This window comes from Pristiophorus japonicus, chromosome 27, assembly GCF_044704955.1.
Source record: "Pristiophorus japonicus isolate sPriJap1 chromosome 27, sPriJap1.hap1, whole genome shotgun sequence".
NCBI classification, from domain to species: domain Eukaryota; kingdom Metazoa; phylum Chordata; class Chondrichthyes; family Pristiophoridae; genus Pristiophorus; species Pristiophorus japonicus.
Window position 1 is genome coordinate 8,365,347 of NC_092003.1, and position 24,601 is coordinate 8,389,947.

Sequence of the window (24,601 nt, forward strand, 5' to 3'; positions counted from 1 at the left end):
CCTCCCCCTGTTCTCCCTCCCCCTCCCCCTGTTCTCCCTCCCCCCTCCCCTGTTCTCCCTCCCCCCCTCCCCCCTCCCCCTGTTCTCCCTCCCCCCTCCCCCTGTTCTCCCTCCCCCTCCCCTGTTCTCCCTCCCCCTCCCCCTCCCCCTGTTCTCCCCTCCCCCCTCCCCCTCCCCGTTCTCCCTCTCCCCCCTCCCCCCTCCCTCTGTTCTCCCTCCCCTCCCTCCCCCTCCCTCTGTTCTCCCTCCCCCCTCCCCCCTCCCCCTGTTCTCCCTCCCCCCTCCCCCCACCCCTGTTCTCCCTCCCCCCTCCCCCTGTTCTCCCTCCCCCCTCCCCCTGTTCTCCCTCCCCCCTCCCCCTCCCCCTGTTCTCCCCCCCTCTCCCCTGTTCTCCCTCCCCCTCCCCCTGTTCTCCCTCCCCCCCTCCCTCCCCCCCTCCACCTGTTCTCCCTCCCCCTCCCCACCCTCCCCCTGTTCTCCCTCCCCCCTCCCCCTCCCCCTCCCCCTGTTCCTCCCCCTCCCCTTTTCCTCCCCCTCCCCCTCCCCCTGTTCTCCCTCCCCCCTCCCCCTCCCCCTCCCCCTGTTCTCCCTCCCCCCTCCCCCTCCCCCTCCCCCCTGTTCTCCCTCCCCCCCCTCCCCCGTTCTCCCCTCCCCCCTCCCCCTGTTCTCCCTCCCCCTCCCCTGTTCTCCCTCCCCCCTCCCCCTCCCCCTGTTCTCCCTCCCCCCTCCCCCCTCCCCCTCTCTCCCCCCTCCCCCTGTTCTCCCTCCCCCCCCTGTTCTCCCTCCCCCCCTCCCCCGTTCTCCCCCCCCCCCTCCCCCTCCCCCTGTTCTCCCTCCCCCCCTCCCCCTCCCCCTTCCCTCCCCCTGTTCTCCCTCCCCCCTCTTTCCTCCCTCCCCCGTAGTGCATCCCCCCCCTCCCCCTGTTCTCCCTCCCCCCTCCCCCCTCCCCCTGTTCTCCCTCCCCCTCTCCCCTGTTCCTCCCTCCCCCCTCCCCCTCCCCCTGTTCTCCCTCCCCCCTCCCCCCTCCCCCTGTTCTCCCTCCCCCCTCCCCCCTCCCCCTGTTCTCCCTCCCCCCTCCCCCCTCCCCCTGTTCTCCCTCCCCCCTCCCCCTGTTCTCCCTCCCCCCTCCCCCCCTCCCCCTGTTCTCCCTCCCCCCTCCCCCCTCCCCCTGTTCTCCCTCCCCCCTCCCCCCTCCCCCTGTTCTCCCTCCCCCCTCCCCCTGTTCTCCCTCCCCCCTCCCCCTGTTCTCCCTCCCCCCTCCCCTGTTCTCCCTCCCCCCTCCCCCTGTTCTCCCTCCCCCCTCCCCCTGTTCTCCCTCCCCCCTCCCCCTGTTCTCCCTCCCCCCTCCCCCTGTTCTCCCTCCCCCCTCCCCCTCCCCCTGTTCTCCCTCCCCCCTCCCCCTCCCCCTGTTCTCCCTCCCCCTCCCCCTCCCCCTGTTCTCCCTCCCCCCTCCCCCTCCCCCTGTTCTCCCTCCCCCCTCCCCCCTCCCCCTGTTCTCCCTCCCCCCTCCCCCTGTTCTCCCTCCTCCCTCCCCCTCCCCCTGTTCTCCCTCCCCCCTCCCCCTCCCCCTGTTCTCCCTCCCCCCTCCCCCTCCCCCTGTTCTCCCTCCCCCCTCCCCCTCCCCCGTTCTCCCTCCCCCCTCCCCCCTCCCCCTGTTCTCCCTTCCCCCTCCCCCCTCCCCCTGTTCTCCCTCCCCCCTCCCCCTGTTCTCCCTCCCCCCCTCCCCCTGTTCTCCCTCCCCCTGTTCTCCCTCCCCCCTCCCCCTCCCCTGTTCTCCCTCCCCCCTCCCCCCTCCCCCTGTTCTCCCTCCCCCCTCCCCCCTCCCCCTGTTCTCCCTCCCCCCTCCCCCCTCCCCCTGTTCTCCCTCCCCCTCCCCCCTCCCCCTCCCCCTGTTCTCCCTCCCCCTCCCCCTGTTCTCCCTCCCCCCTCCCCCTGTTCTCCCTCCCCCTGTTCCCCCTGTTCTCCCTCCCCCCTCCCCCTGTTCTCCCTCCCCCCTCCCCCTGTTCTCCCTCCCCCCTCCCCCTGTTCTCCCTCCCCCCTCCCCCTGTTCTCCCTCCCCCCTCCCCCTGTTCTCCCTCCCCCCTCCCCCTTTCTCCCTCCCCCTCCCCCTGTTCTCCCTCCCCCCTCCCCCCTCCCCCTGTTCTCCCTCCCCCCTCCCCCCTCCCCCTGTTCTCCCTCCCCCCTCCCCCCTCCCCCTGTTCTCCCTCCCCCCTCCCCCCTCCCCCCTCCCCCTGTTCTCCCTCCCCCTGTTCTCCCTCCCCCCTCCCCCTGTTCTCCCTCCCCCCTCCCCCTGTTCTCCCTCCCCCCTCCCCCCTCCCCCCTCCCCCCTCCCCCCTCCCCCCTCCCCCCTCCCCCTCCCCCTGTTCTCCCTCCCCCCTCCCCCTGTTCTCCCTCCCCCCTCCCCCTGTTCTCCCTCCCCCCTCCCCCTGTTCTCCCTCCCCCCTCCCCCTGTTCTCCCTCCCCCCTCCCCCTGTTCTCCCTCCCCCCTCCCCCTGTTCTCCCTCCCCCCTCCCCCTGTTCTCCCTCCCCCCTCCCCCTGTTCTCCCTCCCCCCTCCCCCTGTTCTCCCTCCCCCCTCCCCTGTTCTCCCTCCCCCCTCCCCCTGTTCTCCCTCCCCCCTCCCCCTGTTCTCCCTCCCCCCTCCCCCTGTTCTCCCTCCCCCCTCCCCCTGTTCTCCCTCCCCCCTCCCCCTGTTCTCCCTCCCCCCTCCCCCTGTTCTCCCTCCCCCCTCCCCCTGTTCTCCCTCCCCCCTCCCCCTGTTCTCCCTCCCCCGTCCCCCCTGTTTTCCCTCCCCCCTCCCCCTGTTTTCCCTCCCCCCTGTTTTCCCTGCCCCCCCTCCCCCTGTTCTCCCTCCCCCCCCTCCACCTGTTCTCTCCCCCCCCTGTTCTCCCCCCTTCCCCCCCCCCTGTTCTCCCTCCCCCCTCCCCCGCCCCTAGCCCCCCTTCCCTCCCTCAGCCGCCCCATGTCTCCCCCCGCCCCCTGCCAGAGAGCTGCTCGTACCTGATTAATTTCTTGCCCTCTGATTGACTGACAGGACAGACTGTGACACAAATGACCAGCTCTGTTCCTATCCCGTCGGCAATGTTTCTCTGCTCCGGAACGGAAGGGAAAAGGTAGGACTGTCGGCGAGTTGATTATTTTGGGCTGGCGGATGGGGAACGGGGATTTGATGTCTGTCCAGGAGCAGCCTGTAAACTGCTGAGGAGGTACGACAGGCGCCTGCTTACAGACAGCCCTGTCAGGGTTTGGGTCTTGTCTAAACCCTTTCGATTGTTGGCAGGGTCTCGACTCCCCCTACCTTCAAAGGTCCACCTTTGCCTTGAGGTCTCGGTAACACGTTCAGGGAATCAAACTGTCTGCATTTCTGTAGCACCTTTCACCAGCACCGGACAGCCCAAAGCGCTTTACAGGCAATCAAGTACTTTTGGAGTGTAGTCACTGTTGTATTGTGGGAAATGCCAATTTGCGCACAGCAAGCTCCCACACACAGCAACGTGATAATGACCCAGAACGTCTGTTTTAGTGATGTTGCTTGAGGGATAGATATTGGTCCCAGGACACCGGGGAGAACTCCCCCTGCTCTTTACATTACAACAGTGACTACACTTCAAACAGTACGTAATTGGCTGTAAAACGATTTGGGACATCCAGTGGTCGTGAAAGGCGCCATCGAAATGCAAGTCTTCCTTTCTTCTTCGAAATACTGCCATGGCATCATTTGCATCCACCTGAGAGGGCAATCGGGGCCTCAGTTTAACGTCTCATCCGAATGACAGCCCCTCCGACAGTGCGGCGCTCCCTCAGTACCGCCCCTCCGACAGTGCGGCGCTCCCTCAGTACTGCCCCTCCGACAGTGCGGCGCTCCCTCAGTACTGCCCCTCCGACAGTGCGGCGCTCCCTCAGTACTGCCACTCCGACAGTGCGGCGCTCCCTCTGCACTGCCCCTCCGACAGTGCGGCGCTCCCTCAGTACTGCCCCTCCGACAGTGCGGCGCTCCCTCAGTACTGCCCCTCCGACAGTGCGGCGCTCCCTCAGTACTGCCCCTCCGACAGTGCGGCGCTCCCTCAGTACTGCCCCTCCGACAGTGCGGCGCTCCCTCAGTACTGCCCCTCCGACAGTGCGGCGCTCCCTCAGTACTGCCCCTCCGACAGTGCGGCGCTCCCTCAGTACTGCCCCTCCGACAGTGCGGCGCTCCCTCAGCACTGCCCCTCCGACAGTGCGGCGCTCCCTCTGCACTGCCCCTCCGACAGTGCGGCGCTCCCTCTGCACTGCCCCTCCGACAGTGCGGCGCTCCCTCTGCACTGCCCCTCCGACAGTGCGGCGCTCCCTTAGTACTGCCCCTCCGACAGTGCGGCGCTCCCTCAGTACCGCCCCTCCGACAGTGCGGCGCTCCCTCAGTACTGCCCCTCCGACAGTGCGGCGCTCCCTCTGCACTGCCCCTCCGACAGTGCGGCGCTCCCTCAGCACCGCCCCTCCGACAGTGCGGCACTCCCTCAGTACTGCCCCTCCGACAGTGCGGCGCTCCCTCAGTACCGCCCCTCCGACAGTGCGGCGCTCCCTCTGCACTGCCCCTCCGACAGTGCGGCGCTCCCTCAGTACTGCCCCTCCGACAGTGCGGCGCTCCCTCTGCACTGCACTGGGAGTGTCAGCCTAGATTTTTGTGCTTAAGTCTCTGGAGTGGGACTTGAACCCACAACCTTCTGACTGCCCCTCCGAGGCGAGAGAGTGCGAACCACTGAGCCACGGCTGACACAAATCTATCCATCTCCATCCCAAAAGCTCCAATTGACCCCCAACAATATTTTGGGGGAGTTAGTTCCAGATTTCCACGACCCTTCGTGTGAAAAGGCACTCCTTAATTTCATTCCCGGAAGGCCTAGCTGTTAATTTTAGGATTATACCCACTTGTTCTGGGTCCTGGTGGAAACAGGTTTGCTGTATCTAGCCAATCAAATTGTTTTTTTTTTAGCATTTTAAACACCTCGACCCTCTAAACTCCAGGGAATACGCGGCAAGTTTATGCAACCTCGTATTTTATGCCTTTTTAGCCCTGGCATCGTTCTGGTGAATCTGCAATGTGCTCCTTCCAAGGTTAATGTATCTTTCCTGAGGTACGGGGCCCAGAACTGAACGCAGTTACTCCAGATGGGGTATGACCAAGACTCTGTACGCCTGAAGAATCACATCCTCCCCTTTGTATCCCAACCCCCTTAAGATAAACGGCAACATTCCCTTAGTCTTTTTGTACCTTTCCAAGCAAATCGTAAATCTAATGTGATTTACTACAAATCTCGCGCTTATGTGCACCTCCTAGCAACTTTTTCCATTGTAAATTCCCATGTAAACACGTCACACTGTAATGACACCCTCCCACCATCCGGGGCGCTAGAACACCTAGTTTTGCCCCTCAACTACTCAGCAGAGAAACCCCTTATTCTCCAACCAACTCTGCTTTCCAAATAGTCGTATTATCGAAATATTCGGGCCGAATGTACGACTTCAAAATGGGGCCCTTCACTCCTCGAGTGCCACGGAATAGCGACTCGAAATCGTTCCATATTTACCGTTGAAAGTTGATCGAACTCCTCAAATAGACGCAACGAGAGTCACAAACTAACGTTAAGCTATTTGATAGATGCATTTCACAAATGGCGTCCTTTTTATTCTTGCAAATATATCTGACTGCGGCTACTGGCTATTTCACTTTGCACTTTCCGGTGAAGTATCGAGTCAGCTCCGCCGTTAACTGAAGTGACGTATCCAGACACTTGAGCACCCTCTCACCGGGGAATACTGAATGTTGGTGTGCAGAGGGATTTACATAAGACCATAAAGAAATAGGAGCAGGAGTCGGCCATACGGCCCCTCGAGCCTGTTCCGCCATTTAATAAAATCATGGCTGATCCGATCATGGACTCAGCTCCACTTCCCTGCTCCCTCCCCATAACCCCTTATTCCCTTAACGTTTAAGAAACTGTCTATCTCGGTCTTAAATTTATTCAATGTCCCAGCTTCCACAGCTCTCCGAGGCGGTGAATTCCACAGATTTACAACCCTCAGAGAAGAACTTCCTCAGTTTTAAATGGGCAGGCCCTTATTAGAAACGCAGAAACAGAGACATTTACAACGCAGAAGGAGGCCATTTCGGCCCATCGTGTCCGTGCCGGCCGACAAAGAGCCGCACGGCCCTCGGTCAGCAGCCCCTGAAGGTTACATATAAACCAATGAACAATGGCGGAAAGGCAAAGAGCACCCGGCCCAACCAGTCCGCCCCACACAACTGCGACACCCCCTTACACTGAAACATTCTACACTCCACCCCAACCGGAGCCATGTGATCTCCTGGGAGAGGCAAAAACCCAGGCCAATTTAGGGGGAAAAAATCTGGGAAAATTTCTCTCCGATCCATTCAGGTGATCGACACTAGTCCAGGAGATCACCCTGGCCCTATTCGATTCCCGGCAGTACTTACCGTTCTATCTGCTCCGGCCAACAAAGGGTCATCCAGTCTAATCCCAATGACCAGCTCTGGGTCCGTAACCCTGCAGGTTACTGCACTTTAAGTGCCCATCCAACCATCTCTTAAGCTTCTAAGACTATGCCCCCTAGTTCTAGTCTCCCCCATCAGTGGAAACATCCTCTCTGCATCCACCGTGTCGAGCCCCCTCTTAATCTTGTGTTTCGATAAGATCGCCTCTCATTCTTCTGAATTCCAATGAGTAGAGGCCCAACCTCCTCAACCTTTCCTCATAAGTCAACCCCCCTCATCCCCGGAATCAACCGAGTGAACCTTCTCTGAACTGCCTCCAAAGCAAGTATATCCTTTCGTAAATATTGAAACCAAAACTGCACGCAGTACTCCAGGTGTGGCCTCACCAATACCCTGTGTAACTGGAGCAAGACTTCCCTGCTTTTATACTCCATCCCCTTTGCAATAGAGGCCAAGATACCATTGGCCTTCCTGATCACTTGCTGTACCTGCATACTATCCTTTTGTGTTTCATGCACAAGTACAAGTGCCATCTCGGCCCGTCAGGAACCGGTCCCGCTCCCTCCTGAAGGCAGAGAGTTAGCACGGACCATGCCAGCGGGAATGGCGTGGATTGTCCCTGACTGATGTTCAGGTTTGTTCCAAGTTGGCTTGGCTCCTCGCCTCGAATCTGCGAGGGTGGGGGGGGGGGCGGGGTGGGACGGGACGGGACGAGACGAGGAGGGCGGGGGGGGTGAGGACGTGCAAAAGGGTTTTATCTTCGCGTGACGGCCCCTTCCCGTGTCCTCCAGGTGATGATGTACGGCCAGCCGTATCGCATCTCCCTGTGGCTCCTGATGCCCGAGTCTCCGATCAACCAGAATCTGGGAATGTTCATGGTGCAGATGTCTTGTTACACGAAGAAGGGAAGAGAAATCTCCAGTGTCGCCAGATCGGTGAGTGCTCTCAGCAAGGCGGACGCGACACACTTGCATTTCTGTAGCGCCTTTCGCATCCTCGGGAGGTCCCAAAGCGCTTTTGAGCCATTGGAGTACGTTTTTGGAGTGTAGTCACTGTTGTAATGTGGGAAACGCGGCAGCCAATTTGAGCACAGCAAGCTCCCACACACAGCAATGTGATAATGACCCAAATCATCTCTTTCAGTGATGTTGGTTGAGGGATAAATATTGGCCCCAGGACACCGGAGAGAACTCCCCCTGCTCTTCTTCCAATAGTGGCCCCGGGATCTTTTACATCCACCCGAGAGGGCAGATGGAGCCTCGGTTTAACGTCTCATCTGAAAGACTGCCCCTCCGACAGCGCAGTATGGCGCTCCATCAGTACTGTCCCTCCAACAGCGCAGTACGGCGCTCCCTCAGCACTGCCCCTCCGACAGCGCAGTACGGCGCTCCCTCAGCACTGCCCCTCCGACAGTACGGCGCTCCCTCAGCACTGCCCCTCCGACAGTACGGCGCTCCCTCAGCACTGCCCCTCCGACAGTACGGCGCTCCCTCAGTACTGTCCCTCCGACAGTACGGCGCTCCCTCAGTACTGTCCCTCCGACAGTACAGCGCTCCCTCAGTACTGCCCCTCCGACAGTGCGGTGCTCCCTCAGCACTGCCCCTCTGACAGCGCAGTACGGCCCTCCCTCAGCACTGCCCCTCTGACAGCACAGTGCGGCGCTCCCTCAGTACTGCCCCTCCGACAGCGCAGTACGGCGCTCCCTCAGTACTGCCCCTCCGACAGCGCAGTACGGCGCTCCCTCAGTACTGCCCCTCCGACAGCACAGTACGGCGCTCCCTCAGTACTGCCCCTCCGACAGCGCAGTACGGCGCTCCCTCAGTACTGCCCCTCCGACAACACAGTACGGCGCTCCCTCAGTACTGCCCCTCCGACAGCACAGTACGGCGCTCCCTCAGTACTGCCCCTCCGACAACACAGTACGGCGCTCCCTCAGTACTGCCCCTCCGACAGTGCGGGGCTCCCTCAGTACTGCCCCTCCGACAGCACAGTGCGGCACTCGATCAGCACTGCCCCTCCGACAGCGCAGTACGGCACTCGATCAGCACTGCCCCTCCGACAGCACAGTACGGCACTCGATCAGCACTGCACTGGGAGTGTCGGCCTGGATTGTGTGCTCAAGTCTCTGGAGTGTGACTTGAACCCATGTCCTTGTGTGTATCCAAACTGCCGTGTGTGTGTGTGTGTGTGTGTGGTGCAATCGCTGTGTGTGTGTGTGTGACCTCCGTGCACACTGTGTGTTCACCCTGTGTATTGTTCCACCAGGCAATGTTGCATTACAAATCCTCGCTGCTGCAAATCCTGGACACGATGCTGTACGCCCCGTTGTTTGTCACAGGGCTGGCTGAGCAGTCGCAGATTGTTGAGGTCGAGCTCTACTCTGACTACAAAGAGGACTCGGTAAGGCAAGGGACGAGGGGAGCCACTTGCACTGCTCACGCTGCGTGAGTGAGTGAGTGAGTGTGTGTGCTGTCCGCGAGGCGAGGGACAGAGCACAGCACGGGCGAGATCAGAGAACCAGTCGGGAGCACGGAAAGGCCCTTCGATCCACTCCGTTCAGAGTCCGCGGATGGTATTTCTGTCGGCAGCCTCCATGTCCCTCCCTCCGCCCCCCTCGCCCCACCCCTAACCCCTCGCTTTAAGGACAACGTGGTCTTTCTCTGACCTCGCCTTGAAAAGACACCAAGCTGTGCTGTTCATATCTCCCCACGCCCCCCAATTCCCCCACACCCCCCTCAACATGTGTCGATCCAGCTCCTCATTGCAAGGTGCCGGCGAGCACACAGCAAGGTCCCACAAACAGCAATGAGACCAACCACTCGGTCATCTTATCTTGTTTGGTGGGTTGAGGGATAACTATCGGCCCCAGGACACGGGCGATAACTCCCCTGCTCATAATAGTGGCCGCGGGATCTTTTACGTCTACCCGAGGGAGCAGACGGGGCCTCGGTTTAACGTATCGTCTGAAAAACGGCACCTCCGACAGTGCGGCGCTCCCTCAGCACTGCCCCTCCGACAGTGCGGCGCTCCCTCAGCACTGCCCCTCCGACAGTGCAGCACTCCCTCAGTACTGCCCCTCCGACAGTGCGGCGCTCCCTCAGCACTGCCCCTCCGACAGTGCAGCACTCCCTCAGCACTGCCCCTCCGACAGTGCAGCACTCCCTCAGCACTGCCCCTCCGACAGTACGGCGCTCCCTCAGTACTGCCCCTCCGACAGTACGGCGCTCCCTCAGTACTGCCCCTCCGACAGTGCAGCGCTCCCTCAGTACTGCCCCTCCGACAGTGCAGCACTCCCTCAGCACTGCCCCTCCGACAGTGCAGCACTCCCTCAGCACTGCCCCTCCGACAGTACGGCGCTCCCTCAGTACTGCCCCTCCGACAGTGCGGCGCTCCCTCAGTACTGCCCCTCCGACAGTACGGCGCTCCCTCAGTACTGCCCCTCCGACAGTGCGGCGCTCCCTCAGCACTGCCCCTCCGACAGTGCGGCGCTCCCTCAGCACTGCCCCTCCGACAGTGCGGCGCTCCCTCAGCACTGCCCCTCCGACAGTGCAGCACTCCCTCAGCACTGCCCCTCCGACAGTACGGCGCTCCCTCAGTACTGCCCCTCCGACAGTGCGGCGCTCCCTCAGTACTGCCCCTCCGACAGTACGGCGCTCCCTCAGCACTGCCCCTCCGACAGTGCGGCGCTCCCTCAGCACTGCCCCTCTGACAATGCGGCACTTCCTCAGCACTGCCCCTCCGACAGTGCGGCACTCCCTCAGTACTGCCCCTCCGACAGCGCAGTGCACCGCTCCCTCAACACTGCCCCTCCGACAATGCGGCACTCCCTCAGCACTGCCCCTCCGACAGTGCACCGCTCCCTCAGCACTGCCCCTCCGACAGTGCGGCACTCCCTCAGCACTGCCCCTCCGACAGTGCAGCACTCCCTCAGTACTGCCCCTCCGACAGTGCGGCACTCCCTCAGTACTGCATTGGGAGTGTCGGCCTGGATCGTGGAGCGGGGCTGGAAGCCTGAACCTTGTGACCCAGAGGCTGCCCCCCCCCCCTGCCCGATGAGCAGCGTGTGCCTGAGCCGAAGGATATGACTGCCCACTTCTCTCTGCACAGTACACGCCGACAATGGGCGCCGTGATCGAGATCCAGACCAAACGCATCGAAATCTACAAGGCCCAGCTGCAGATCCGCGCGCACTTCACGGGAATAAGGTAAAGGCGCTGCCCCGTGCTGGTTGTTCTGCCCGCGCCCGGCGGGCCTGGGCGATCGTGGGCCGGGCTGACGGGAAGGCCCTCCGGCAGAGGGTGGGTGGGCGAGCGGGTGCCCCCCCCCCAGCACTGTGTGAGTGGGGTCTGTGCAAGTATCGACTGTAACCCGCTGGGCCCAACCTCCCCACTTCACGGGACGCCACGCAACTCGCGCCCTCGCTCACCGCCTCCCCCCCCTCACTCACTCACTCACTCACACACACTCACTCACTCATACACTCACACTCACTCACTTACTCATACACACACTCACACACTCACACACACACACTCACTCACTCACTCACTCATACACTCACACTCACTCACTCACTCACTCACACACACTCACACACACACACTCACTCACTCACTCATACACTCACACTCACTCACTCATACACTCACACTCACTCACTCATACACACTCACTCACTCACTCATACACTCACTCACTCACTCATACACTCACTCACTCACTCACTCACTCATACACTCACTCACTCATACACACACTTACACACTCACTCACTCACTCATACACTCACTCACTCACTCACTCATACACTCACTCACTCATACACACACTTACACACTCACTCACTCACTCACCCACTCATGCACTCACACACACTCACCCACTCACCGCCTCCCCCTCACAAACTCACTCACTCACTCATACACACTCACACACTCACACACACACACTCACACACACTCCCCCCTCACACACTCACTCACACACTCACTCACTCACTCATACTCACACACTCACACACACTCCCCCCTCACACACTCACTCACTCACTCATACACACTCACACACTCACTCACTCATACTCACTCACTCATACTCACTCACTCATACTCACTCACTCATACACACTCACTCATACACTCACACTCACACACTCACACTCACTCACTCACTCATACACACCCACTCACCCACTCACACACACTCACTCACTCACTCATACACACACTCACTCACTGACACTCACTCACTCATACACACTCACTCATACACACTCACTCATACACTCACACTCACTCATTCACACACTCACTCACCCACTCATACACACCCACTCACCGCCTCCCCCCTCTCTCACACACTCACTCACTCACTCACTCATACACTCACTCACTCACTCATACTCACTCACTCACTCACTCATACTCACTCACTCATACACACACTCACTCATTCACACACTCCCTCACTCACTCACTCACTCACCCACTCATACACTCACACACACTCACTCACTCATACACACTCACTCATACACACTCACTCATACACACTCACTCATACACTCACACACACTCACTCACTCATACACACTCACTCATACACACTCACTCATACACACTCACTCATACACACTCACTCATACACACTCACACACACACTCACTCACTCACTCACACTCACACTCACACTCACACTCACTCACTCATACACACTCACTCACTCACTCATACACACTCACTCACTCACTCATACACACTCACTCACTCACTCATACACACTCACTCACACACACACTCACTCACACACACACTCACTCATACACACTCACTCATACACACTCACTCATACACACTCACTCATACACACTCACTCATACACACTCACTCATACACTCACTCATACACTCACTCATACACTCACTCATACACTCACTCATACACTCACTCATACACTCACTCATACACTCACTCATACACTCACACACTCACACTCACTCATACACACACTCACACACACTCTCACTCACTCATACACACACTCACTCACTCACTCACTCATACTCACTCACTCACTCACTCATACTCACTCACTCATACACTCACACTCACTCATTCACACACTCACTCATTCACCCACTCATTCACCCACTCACTCACCCACTCACTCACCCACTCACTCACCCACTCACTCACCCACTCACTCACCCACTCACTCACCCACTCACTCACCCACTCACTCACCCACTCACTCACCCACTCACTCACCCACTCACTCACCCACTCACTCACCCACTCACTCACCCACTCACTCACCCACTCACTCACCCACTCACTCACCCACTCACTCACCCACTCACTCACCCACTCACTCACCCACTCACTCACCCACTCACTCACCCACTCACTCACCCACTCACTCACCCACTCACTCACCCACTCACTCACCCACTCACTCACCCACTCACTCACCCACTCACTCACCCACTCACTCACCCACTCACTCACCCACTCACTCACCCACTCACTCACCCACTCACTCACCCACTCACTCACCCACTCACTCACCCACTCACTCACCCACTCACTCACCCACTCACTCACCCACTCACTCACCCACTCACTCACCCACTCACTCACCCACTCACTCACCCACTCACTCACCCACTCACTCACCCACTCACTCACCCACTCACTCACCCACTCACTCACCCACTCACTCACCCACTCACTCACCCACTCACTCACCCACTCACTCACCCACTCACTCACCCACTCATACACACCCACTCATACACACCCACTCACCGCCTCACTCACTCACTCACTCACCCACTCATACACTCACACACACTCACTCACTCATACACACTCACTCATACACACTCACTCATACACACTCACTCATACACACTCACACACACTCACACACACTCTCACTCACTCACTCACTCACTCATACTCACTCACTCACTCATACACACTCACTCACTCACTCATACACACTCACTCACTCACTCATACACACTCACTCACTCACTCATACACACTCACTCACTCACACACTCACTCATACACACTCACTCATACACACTCACTCATACACACTCACTCATACACACTCACTCATACACTCACTCATACACTCACTCATACACTCACTCATACACTCACTCATACACTCACTCATACACTCACACACTCACACTCACTCATACACACACTCACACACACTCTCACTCACTCACTCATACACACACTCTCACTCACTCATACTCACTCACTCACTCACTCACTCATACTCACTCACTCATACACTCACACTCACTCATTCACACACTCACTCACCCACTCACTCACCCACTCACTCACCCACTCATACACACCCACTCACCGCCTCACTCACTCACTCACTCACCCACTCATACACTCACACACACTCACTCACTCATACACACTCACTCATACACACTCACTCATACACACTCACTCATACACACTCACTCATACACACTCACTCATACACACTCACTCATACACACTCACACACACTCACACACACTCACACACACACTCACTCACTCACTCACTCACTCACTCATACACACTCACTCACTCACTCATACACACTCACTCACTCACTCATACACACTCACTCACTCACTCATACACACTCACTCACTCACTCATACACACTCACTCACTCACTCATACACTCACTCATACACACTCACTCATACACTCACTCATACACTCACACACTCACACTCACTCATACACACACTCACACTCACTCATACACACACTCACACACACTCACACTCACTCACTCATACACACACTCACTCACTCACTCACTCGCTCACTCATACTCACTCACTCATACACTCACACTCACTCACTCACCCACTCACTCACCCACTCACTCACCCACTCACTCACCCACTCACTCACCCACTCACTCATACACTCACACACACTCACACTCACACTCACTCACTCATACACACTCACTCACTCACTCATACACACACACACTCTCACTCACTCACTCACTCATACACTCACACACACTCACTCATACACACACTCACACTCACTCACTCATACACACTCACTCACTCACTCATACACACTCACTCACTCATACACACTCACTCACTCACTCACTCATACACTCACTCATACACTCACTCATACACTCACACACACTCACCCACACTCACCCACTCACTCACTCATACACACTCACTCATACACACTCACTCATACACACTCACTCATACACTCACACTCACACTCACACTTACTCATACACACACTCACACACACTCACTCACACACACTCACTCATACACACTCACTCATACACTCACTCACACTCACTCACTCACATCCACTCACTCATACACACTCACTCATACACTCATACACTCATACACACTCACCCACCCACTCACCCACTCACTCACTCACCCACTCACTCATACACTCACACACACTCACCCACTCACTCACTCATACACTCACTCATACACTCACTCATACACTCACTCATACACTCACTCATACACTCACTCATACACTCACTCATACACTCACTCATACACTCACTCATACACTCACTCATACACTCACTCATACACTCACTCATACACTCACTCATACACTCACTCATACACTCACTCATACACTCACTCATACACTCACTCATACACTCACTCATACACTCACTCATACACTCATACACACACACTCTCACTCACTCACTCACTCATACACTCACACACACTCACTCATACACACACTCACACTCACTCACTCATACACACTCACTCACTCACTCATACACACTCACTCACTCACTCACTCATACACTCACTCATACACTCACTCATACACTCACCCACACTCACCCACACTCACCCACTCACTCACTCATACACACTCACTCATACACACTCACTCATACACACTCACTCATACACACTCACTCATACACACTCACTCATACACTCACACTCACACTCACACTTACTCATACACACACTCACACACACTCACTCACACACACTCACTCATACACACTCACTCATACACTCACTCACACTCACTCACTCACATCCACTCACTCATACACACTCACTCATACACTCATACACTCATACACACTCACCCACCCACTCACCCACTCACTCACTCACCCACTCACTCATACACTCACACACACTCACCCACTCACTCACCCACTCACTCACCCACTCACTCACTCATACACTCACTCATACACTCACTCATACACTCACTCATACACTCACTCATACACTCACTCATACACTCACTCATACACTCACTCATACACTCACTCATACACTCACTCATACACTCACTCATACACTCACTCATACACTCACTCATACACTCACTCATACACTCACTCATACACTCACTCATACACTCACTCATACACTCACTCATACACTCACTCATACACTCACTCATACACTCACACACTCACACACTCACACACTCACACACACTCACTCACACACACTCACTCACACACTCACTCATACACACTCACTCACACACTCACTCACACTCACTCACTCATACACACTCACACTCACTCACTCATACACACTCACTCATACACTCACACACACTCACCCACCCACTCACCCACTCACCCACTCACTCACTCACACTCACTCACTCACTCACCCACTCACTCTCACACTCACTCACTCATACACACTCACTCATACACACTCACTCTCACTCACTCACTCATACACACTCACACACTCACTCATACACACTCACTCACTCACTCACACTCACTCATACACTCACACTCACTCACTCACTCACTCATTCTCACTCACTCATACACACACTCTCTCACTCATACACACTCACACTCACTCACTCACTCATACACTCACACACACTCACTCATACACTCAACATCACACTCACTCATACACTCACTCATACACTCACTCATACACTCACTCATACACTCACTCATACACTCACTCATACACTCACTCATACACTCACTCATACACTCACTCATACACTCACTCATACACTCACTCATACACTCACTCATACACTCACACACTCACTCATACACTCACACACTCACACACTCACACACTCACACACACTCACTCACACACACTCACTCACACACTCACTCATACACACTCACACACACTCACCCACCCACTCACCCACTCACCCACTCACTCACTCACACTCACTCACTCACTCACCCACTCACTCTCACACTCACTCACTCATACACACTCACTCATACACACTCACTCTCACTCACTCACTCATACACACTCACACACTCACTCATACACACTCACTCACTCACTCACACTCACTCATACACTCACACTCACTCACTCACTCACTCATTCTCACTCACTCATACACTCTCACTCACTCACTCACTCATTCTCACTCACTCATACACACACTCTCTCACTCATACACACTCACACTCACTCACTCACTCATACACTCACACACACTCACTCATACACTCACTCACTCACTCATACACACTCACTCATACACTCACACTCACTCACTCTCTCTCTCTCTCACTCACTCACTCACTCACACTCACTCACTCTCACTCAGTCACTCATACACTCACACACACTCACTCATACACTCACTCACACTCACTCACTCACTCATACACACTCACACACACACACACACACACACACACACTCACACATTCTCACACACTCACATACTCTCACACACATCACACACTCACACTCACACTCACATACTCTCACGCACACTCACATACTCACTCGCGCGCACACACACTCGCGCACAGACACTCGCTCACACACACTCGCATCACCACACCACACACACTCTCACACTCGCATCACACACACTCACACTCGCATCACACACACTCACACTCGCATCACACACACTCACACTCGCATCACACACACTCACACTCGCATCACACACACTCGCATCACACACACTCTCATCACACACACTCTCACACTCGCATCACACACACTCTCACACTCGCATCACACACACTCTCACACTCGCATCACACACACTCACACTCGCATCACACACACTCACACTCGCATCACACACACTCACACTCGCATCACACACACTCACACTCGCATCACACACACTCACACTCGCATCACACACACTCACACTCGCATCACACACACTCACACTCGCATCACACACACTCACACTCGCATCACACACACTCACACTCGCATCACACACACTCACACACTCGCATCACACACACACTCGCATCACACACACTCTCACACTCGCATCACACACACTCTCACACTCGCATCACACACACTCACACACTCGCATCACACACACTCTCACACTCGCATCACACACTCTCACACTCGCATCACACACACTCTCACACTCGCATCACACACTCTCACACTCGCATCACACACACTCACACTCGCATCACACACACTCACACACTCGCATCACACACACACTCGCATCACACACACTCTCACACTCGCATCACACACACTCTCACACTCGCATCACACACACTCTCACACTCGCATCACACACACTCACACACTCGCATCACACACACTCTCACACTCGCATCACACACACACTCGCAGCACGCACTCACATCAACTCACACACACTTTCCGCCATTCTGCAATCAATTTGCCGCCTCGCGGGACGATGACCCACATTCTGGGATTATCCGGGAAACAAAGGCTTCCATTCATCCACTGCCCCACATAAAAGAATCCTTCCCCTCCCTCCCTCCCCCCCGCCTCCCCTCCCTCCCCCCCGCCTCCCCTCCCTCCCCTCCCTCCCCTCCCTCCCCCCCCCTCCCTCCCCTCCCCAACCGACTCTCTAACCAAGGAAGTCTGTTCAACCCTCAGCGTACAAGTCAATCGACCCTGCCACCTCCGTTAGTAAATTAGCCGCCTAGCCTCCTGTGCGATGGGGTGGTGTTGGTGGGTGGCTGCAGTTCGAAGTGAGCCACTGTAAAATGGCACCCAAGGTGCTGCCTAGACTTGACCTGACCGCTGCTCCCCACCAGCGGGCCGCCACGCCGAGGATCGTGCCCCATCGCCTCGCGTCACAGCGTGGTGATTGCCAGCCGCCAACCGAGCCCTCGCCTCCTCCCGGGCCGGGGAAAGGGGAGGCGGGGGGAACAGGCAACCAGAGAGCCCCTGCTCCTGGCTGGCTCCTCTTTCCGCCCCCTCCCCCAGTTGAATACCCTCCCGACACCAGTAGCTGAAGATTGGGCCGTTGGAGGGGGTTGGCGAAGGAGACTGTCTGTGGAACCCACAGCCCAGCGAGAGGTGAGGAAACGCTCTGCCCCCTTCTCTCTCTCGCTCTGCCCCCTTCTCTCTCTCGCTCTGCCCCCTTCTCTCTCTCGCTCTGCCCCCTTCTCTCTCTCGCTCTGCCCCCTTCTCTCTCTCGCTCTGCCCCCTTCTCTCTCTCGCTCTGCCCCCTTCTCTCTCTCGCTCTGCCCCCTTCTCTCTCTCGCTCTGCCCCCTTCTCTCTCTCGCTCTGCCCCCTTCTCTCTCTCGCTCTGCCCCCTTCTCTCTCTCGCTCTGCCCCCTTCTCTCTCTCGCTCTGCCCCCTTCTCTCTCTCGCTCTGCCCCCTTCTCTCTCTCGCTCTGCCCCCTTCTCTCTCTCGCTCTGCCCCCTTCTCTCTCTCGCTCTGCCCCCTTCTCTCTCTCGCTCTGCCCCCTTCTCTCTCTCGCTCTGCCCCCTTCTCTCTCTCGCTCTGCCCCCTTCTCTCTCTCGCTCTGCCCCCTTCTCTCTCTCGCTCTGCCCCCTTCTCTCTCTCGCTCTGCCCCCTTCTCTCTCTCGCTCTGCCCCCTTCTCTCTCTCGCTCTGCCCCCTTCTCTCTCTCGCTCTGCCCCCTTCTCTCTCTCGCTCTGCCCCCTTCTCTCTCTCGCTCTGCCCCCTTCTCTCTCTCGCTCTGCCCCCTTCTCTCTCTCGCTCTGCCCCCTTCTCTCTCTCGCTCTGCCCCCTTCTCTCTCTCGCTCTGCCCCCTTCTCTCTCTCGCTCTGCCCCCTTCTCTCTCTCGCTCTGCCCCCTTCTCTCTCTCGCTCTGCCCCCTTCTCTCTCTCGCTCTGCCCCCTTCTCTCTCTCGCTCTGCCCCCTTCTCTCTCTCGCTCTGCCCCCTTCTCTCTCTCGCTCTGCCCCCTTCTCTCTCTCGCTCTGCCCCCTTCTCTCTCTCGCTCTGCCCCCTTCTCTCTCTCGCTCTGCCCCCTTCTCTCTCTCGCTCTGCCCCCTTCTCTCTCTCGCTCTGCCCCCTTCTCTCTCTCGCTCTGCCCCCTTCTCTCTCTCGCTCTGCCCCCTTCTCTCTCTCGCTCTGCCCCCTTCTCTCTCTCGCTCTGCCCCCTTCTCTCTCTCGCTCTGCCCCCTTCTCTCTCTCGCTCTGCCCCCTTCTCTCTCTCGCTCTGCCCCCTTCTCTCTCTCGCTCTGCCCCCTTCTCTCTCTCGCTCTGCCCCCTTCTCTCTCTCGCTCTGCCCCCTTCTCTCTCTCGCTCTGCCCCCTTCTCTCTCTCGCTCTGCCCCCTTCTCTCTCTCGCTCTGCCCCCTTCTCTCTCTCGCTCTCACCCCCCTTCTCTCTCTCGCGCTCTCCCCCCTTCTCTCTCTCGCTCTGCCCCCTTCTCTCTCTCGCTCTGCCCCTTCTCTCTCTCGCTCTGCCCCCTTCTCTCTCTCGCTCTGCCCCCTTCTCTCTCTCGCTCTGCCCTCTTCTCTCTCTCGCTCTGCCCCCTTCTCTCTCTCGCTCTGCCCCCTTCTCTCTCTCGCTCTGCCCCCTTCTCTCTCACGCTCTGCCCCCTTCTCTCTCTCGCTCTGCCCCCTTCTCTCTCTCGCTCTGCCCCCTTCTCTCTCTCGCTCTGCCCCCTTCTCTCTCTCGCTCTGCCCCCTTCTCTCTCTCGCTCTGCCCCCTTCTCTCTCTCGCTCTGCCCCCTTCTCTCTCTCGCTCTGCCCCCTTCTCTCTCTCGCTCTGCCCCCTTCTCTCTCTCGCTCTGCCCCCTTCTCTCTCTCGCTCTGCCCCCTTCTCTCTCTCGCTCTGCCCCCTTCTCTCTCTCGCTCTGCCCCCTTCTCTCTCTCGCTCTGCCCCCTTCTCTCTCTCGCTCTGCCCCCTTCTCTCTCTCGCTCTGCCCCCTTCTCTCTCTCGCTCTGCCCCCTTCTCTCTCTCGCTCTGCCCCCTTCTCTCTCTCGCTCTGCCCCCTTCTCTCTCTCGCTCTGCCCCCTTCTCTCTCTCGCTCTGCCCCCTTCTCTCTCTCGCTCTGCCCCCTTCTCTCTCTCGCTCTGCCCCCTTCTCTCTCTCGCTCTGCCCCCTTCTCTCTCTCGCTCTGCCCCCTTCTCTCTCTCGCTCTGCCCCCTTCTCTCTCTCGCTCTGCCCCCTTCTCTCTCTCGCTCTGCCCCCTTCTCTCTCTCGCTCTGCCCCCTTCTCTCTCTCGCTCTGCCCCCTTCTCTCTCTCGCTCTGCCCCCTTCTCTCTCTCGCTCTGCCCCCTTCTCTCTCTCGCTCTGCCCCCTTCTCTCTCTCGCTCTGCCCCCTTCTCTCTCTCGCTCTGCCCCCTTCTCTCTCTCGCTCTGCCCCCTTCTCTCTCTCGCTCTGCCCCCTTCTCTCTCTCGCTCTGCCCCCTTCTCTCTCTCGCTCTGCCCCCTTCTCTCTCTCGCTCTGCCCCCTTCTCTCTCTCGCTCTGCCCCCTTCTCTCTCTCGCTCTGCCCCCTTCTCTCTCTCGCTCTGCCCCCTTCTCTCTCTCGCTCTGCCCCCTTCTCTCTCTCGCTCTGCCCCCTTCTCTCTCTCGCTCTGCCCCTTCTCTCTCTCGCTCTGCCCCCTTCTCTCTCTCGCTCTGCCCCCTTCTCTCTCTCGCTCTGCCCCCTTCTCTCTCTCGCTCTGCCCCCTTCTCTCTCTCGCTCTGCCCCCTTCTCTCTCTCGCTCTGCCCCCTTCTCTCTCTCGCTCTGCCCCCTTCTCTCTCTCGCTCTGCCCCCTTCTCTCTCTCGCTCTGCCCCCTTCTCTCTCTCGCTCTGCCCCCTTCTCTCTCTCGCTCTGCCCCCTTCTCTCTCTCGCTCTGCCCCCTTCTCTCTCTCGCTCTGCCCCCTTCTCTCTCTCGCTCTGCCCCTTCTCTCTCTCGCTCTGCCCCCTTCTCTCTCTCGCTCTGCCCCCTTCTCTCTCTCGCTCTGCCCCCTTCTCTCTCTCGCTCTGCCCCCTTCTCTCTCTCGCTCTGCCCCCTTCTCTCTCTCGCTCTGCCCCCTTCTCTCTCTCGCTCTGCCCCCTTCTCTCTCTCGCTCTGCCCCCTTCTCTCTCTCGCTCTGCCCCCTTCTCTCTCTCGCTCTGCCCCTTCTCTCTCTCGCTCTGCCCCCTTCTCTCTCTCGCTCTGCCCCCTTCTCTCTCTCGCTCTGCCCCCTTCTCTCTCTCGCTCTGCCCCCTTCTCTCTCTCGCTCTGCCCCCTTCTCTCTCTCGCTCTGCCCCCTTCTCTCTCTCGCTCTGCCCCCTTCTCTCTCTCGCTCTGCCCCCTTCTCTCTCTCGCTCTGCCCCCTTCTCTCTCTCGCTCTGCCCCCTTCTCTCTCTCGCTCTGCCCCCTTCTCTCTCTCGCTCTGCCCCCTTCTCTCTCTCGCTCTGCCCCCTTCTCTCTCTCGCTCTGCCCCCTTCTCTCTCTCGCTCTGCCCCCTTCTCTCTCTCGCTCTGCCCCCTTCTCTCTCTCGCTCTGCCCCCTTCTCTCTCTCGCTCTGCCCCCTTCTCTCTCTCGCTCTGCCCCCTTCTCTCTCTCGCTCTGCCCCCTTCTCTCTCTCGCTCTGCCCCCTTCTCTCTCTCGCTCTGCCCCCTTCTCTCTCTCGCTCTGCCCCCTTCTCTCTCTCGCTCTGCCCCCTTCTCTCTCTCGCTCTGCCCCCTTCTCTCTCTCGCTCTGCCCCCTTCTCTCTCTCGCTCTGCCCCCTTCTCTCTCTCGCTCTGCCCCCTTCTCTCTCTCGCTCTGCCCCCTTCTCTCTCTCGCTCTGCCCCCTTCTCTCTCTCGCTCTGCCCCCTTCTCTCTCTCGCTCTGCCCCCTTCTCTCTCTCGCTCTGCCCCCTTCTCTCTCTCGCTCTGCCCCCTTCTCTCTCTCGCTCTGCCCCCTTCTCTCTCTCGCTCTGCCCCCTTCTCTCTCTCGCTCTGCCCCCTTCTCTCTCTCGCTCTGCCCCCTTCTCTCTCTCGCTCTGCCCCCTTCTCTCTCTCGCTCTGCCCCCTTCTCTCTCTCGCTCTGCCCCCTTCTCTCTCTCGCTCTGCCCCCTTCTCTCTCTCGCTCTGCCCCCTTCTCTCTCTCGCTCTGCCCCCTTCTCTCTCTCGCTCTGCCCCCTTCTCTCTCTCGCTCTGCCCCCTTCTCTCTCTCGCTCTGCCCCCTTCTCTCTCTCGCTCTGCCCCCTTCTCTCTCTCGCTCTGCCCCCTTCTCTCTCTCGCTCTGCCCCCTTCTCTCTCTCGCTCTGCCCCCTTCTCTCTCTCGCTCTGCCCCCTTCTCTCTCTCGCTCTGCCCCCTTCTCTCTCTCGCTCTGCCCCCTTCTCTCTCTCGCTCTGCCCCCTTCTCTCTCTCGCTCTGCCCCCTTCTCTCTCTCGCTCTGCCCCCTTCTCTCTCTCGCTCTGCCCCCTTCTCTCTCTCGCTCTGCCCCCTTCTCTCTCTCGCTCTGCCCCCTTCTCTCTCTCGCTCTGCCCCCTTCTCTCTCTCGCTCTGCCCCCTTCTCTCTCTCGCTCTGCCCCCTTCTCTCTCTCGCTCTGCCCCCTTCTCTCTCTCGCTCTGCCCCCTTCTCTCTCTCGCTCTGCCCCCTTCTCTCTCTCGCTCTGCCCCCTTCTCTCTCTCGCTCTGCCCCCTTCTCTCTCTCGCTCTGCCCCCTTCTCTCTCTCGCTCTGCCCCCTTCTCTCTCTCGCTCTGCCCCCTTCTCTCTCTCGCTCTGCCCCCTTCTCTCTCTCGCTCTGCCCCCTTCTCTCTCTCGCTCTGCCCCCTTCTCTCTCTCGCTCTGCCCCCTTCTCTCTCTCGCTCTGCCCCCTTCTCTCTCTCGCTCTGCCCCCTTCTCTCTCTCGCTCTGCCCCCTTCTCTCTCTCGCTCTGCCCCCTTCTCTCTCTCGCTCTGCCCCCTTCTCTCTCTCGCTCTGCCCCCTTCTCTCTCTCGCTCTGCCCCCTTCTCTCTCTCGCTCTGCCCCCTTCTCTCTCTCGCTCTGCCCCCTTCTCTCTCTCGCTCTGCCCCCTTCTCTCTCTCGCTCTGCCCCCTTCTCTCTCTCGCTCTGCCCCCTTCTCTCTCTCGCTCTGCCCCCTTCTCTCTCTCGCTCTGCCCCCTTCTCTCTCTCGCTCTGCCCCCTTCTCTCTCTCGCTCTGCCCCCTTCTCTCTCTCGCTCTGCCCCCTTCTCTCTCTCGCTCTGCCCCCTTCTCTCTCTCGCTCTGCCCCCTTCTCTCTCTCGCTCTGCCCCCTTCTCTCTCTCGCTCTGCCCCCTTCTCTCTCTCGCTCTGCCCCCTTCTCTCTCTCGCTCTGCCCCCTTCTCTCTCTCGCTCTGCCCCCTTCTCTCTCTCGCTCTGCCCCCTTCTCTCTCTCGCTCTGCCCCCTTCTCTCTCTCGCTCTGCCCCCTTCTCTCTCTCGCTCTGCCCCCTTCTCTCTCTCGCTCTGCCCCCTTCTCTCTCTCGCTCTGCCCCCTTCTCTCTCTCGCTCTGCCCCCTTCTCTCTCTCGCTCTGCCCCCTTCTCTCTCTCGCTCTGCCCCCTTCTCTCTCTCGCTCTGCCCCCTTCTCTCTCTCGCTCTGCCCCCTTCTCTCTCTCGCTCTGCCCCCTTCTCTCTCTCGCTCTGCCCCCTTCTCTCTCTCGCTCTGCCCCCTTCTCTCTCTCGCTCTGCCCCCTTCTCTCTCTCGCTCTGCCCCCTTCTCTCTCTCGCTCTGCCCCCTTCTCTCTCTCGCTCTGCCCCCTTCTCTCTCTCGCTCTGCCCCCTTCTCTCTCTCGCTCTGCCCCCTTCTCTCTCTCGCTCTGCCCCCTTCTCTCTCTCGCTCTGCCCCCTTCTCTCTCTCGCTCTGCCCCCTTCTCTCTCTCGCTCTGCCCCCTT

General features: G+C 58.5%; 1 protein-coding gene across 1 annotated transcript in view; it reads left to right on the top strand.

Annotated features, from left to right (window-relative positions):
* The first annotated feature begins 3,032 nt into the window (after positions 1–3,032).
* Positions 3,033–24,601, top strand: part of bscl2 (BSCL2 lipid droplet biogenesis associated, seipin) — a 54,791-nt gene continuing 33,222 nt past the window's right edge. The window contains exons 1-4 of the mRNA XM_070868224.1: positions 3,033–3,112; positions 7,281–7,424; positions 8,755–8,889; positions 10,597–10,694. Of these exons, the coding sequence (XP_070724325.1) occupies positions 7,284–7,424; positions 8,755–8,889; positions 10,597–10,694 (374 nt within the window). The 5' untranslated portion in view covers positions 3,033–3,112; positions 7,281–7,283. The remainder of the gene's footprint in view (positions 3,113–7,280; positions 7,425–8,754; positions 8,890–10,596; positions 10,695–24,601) is intronic.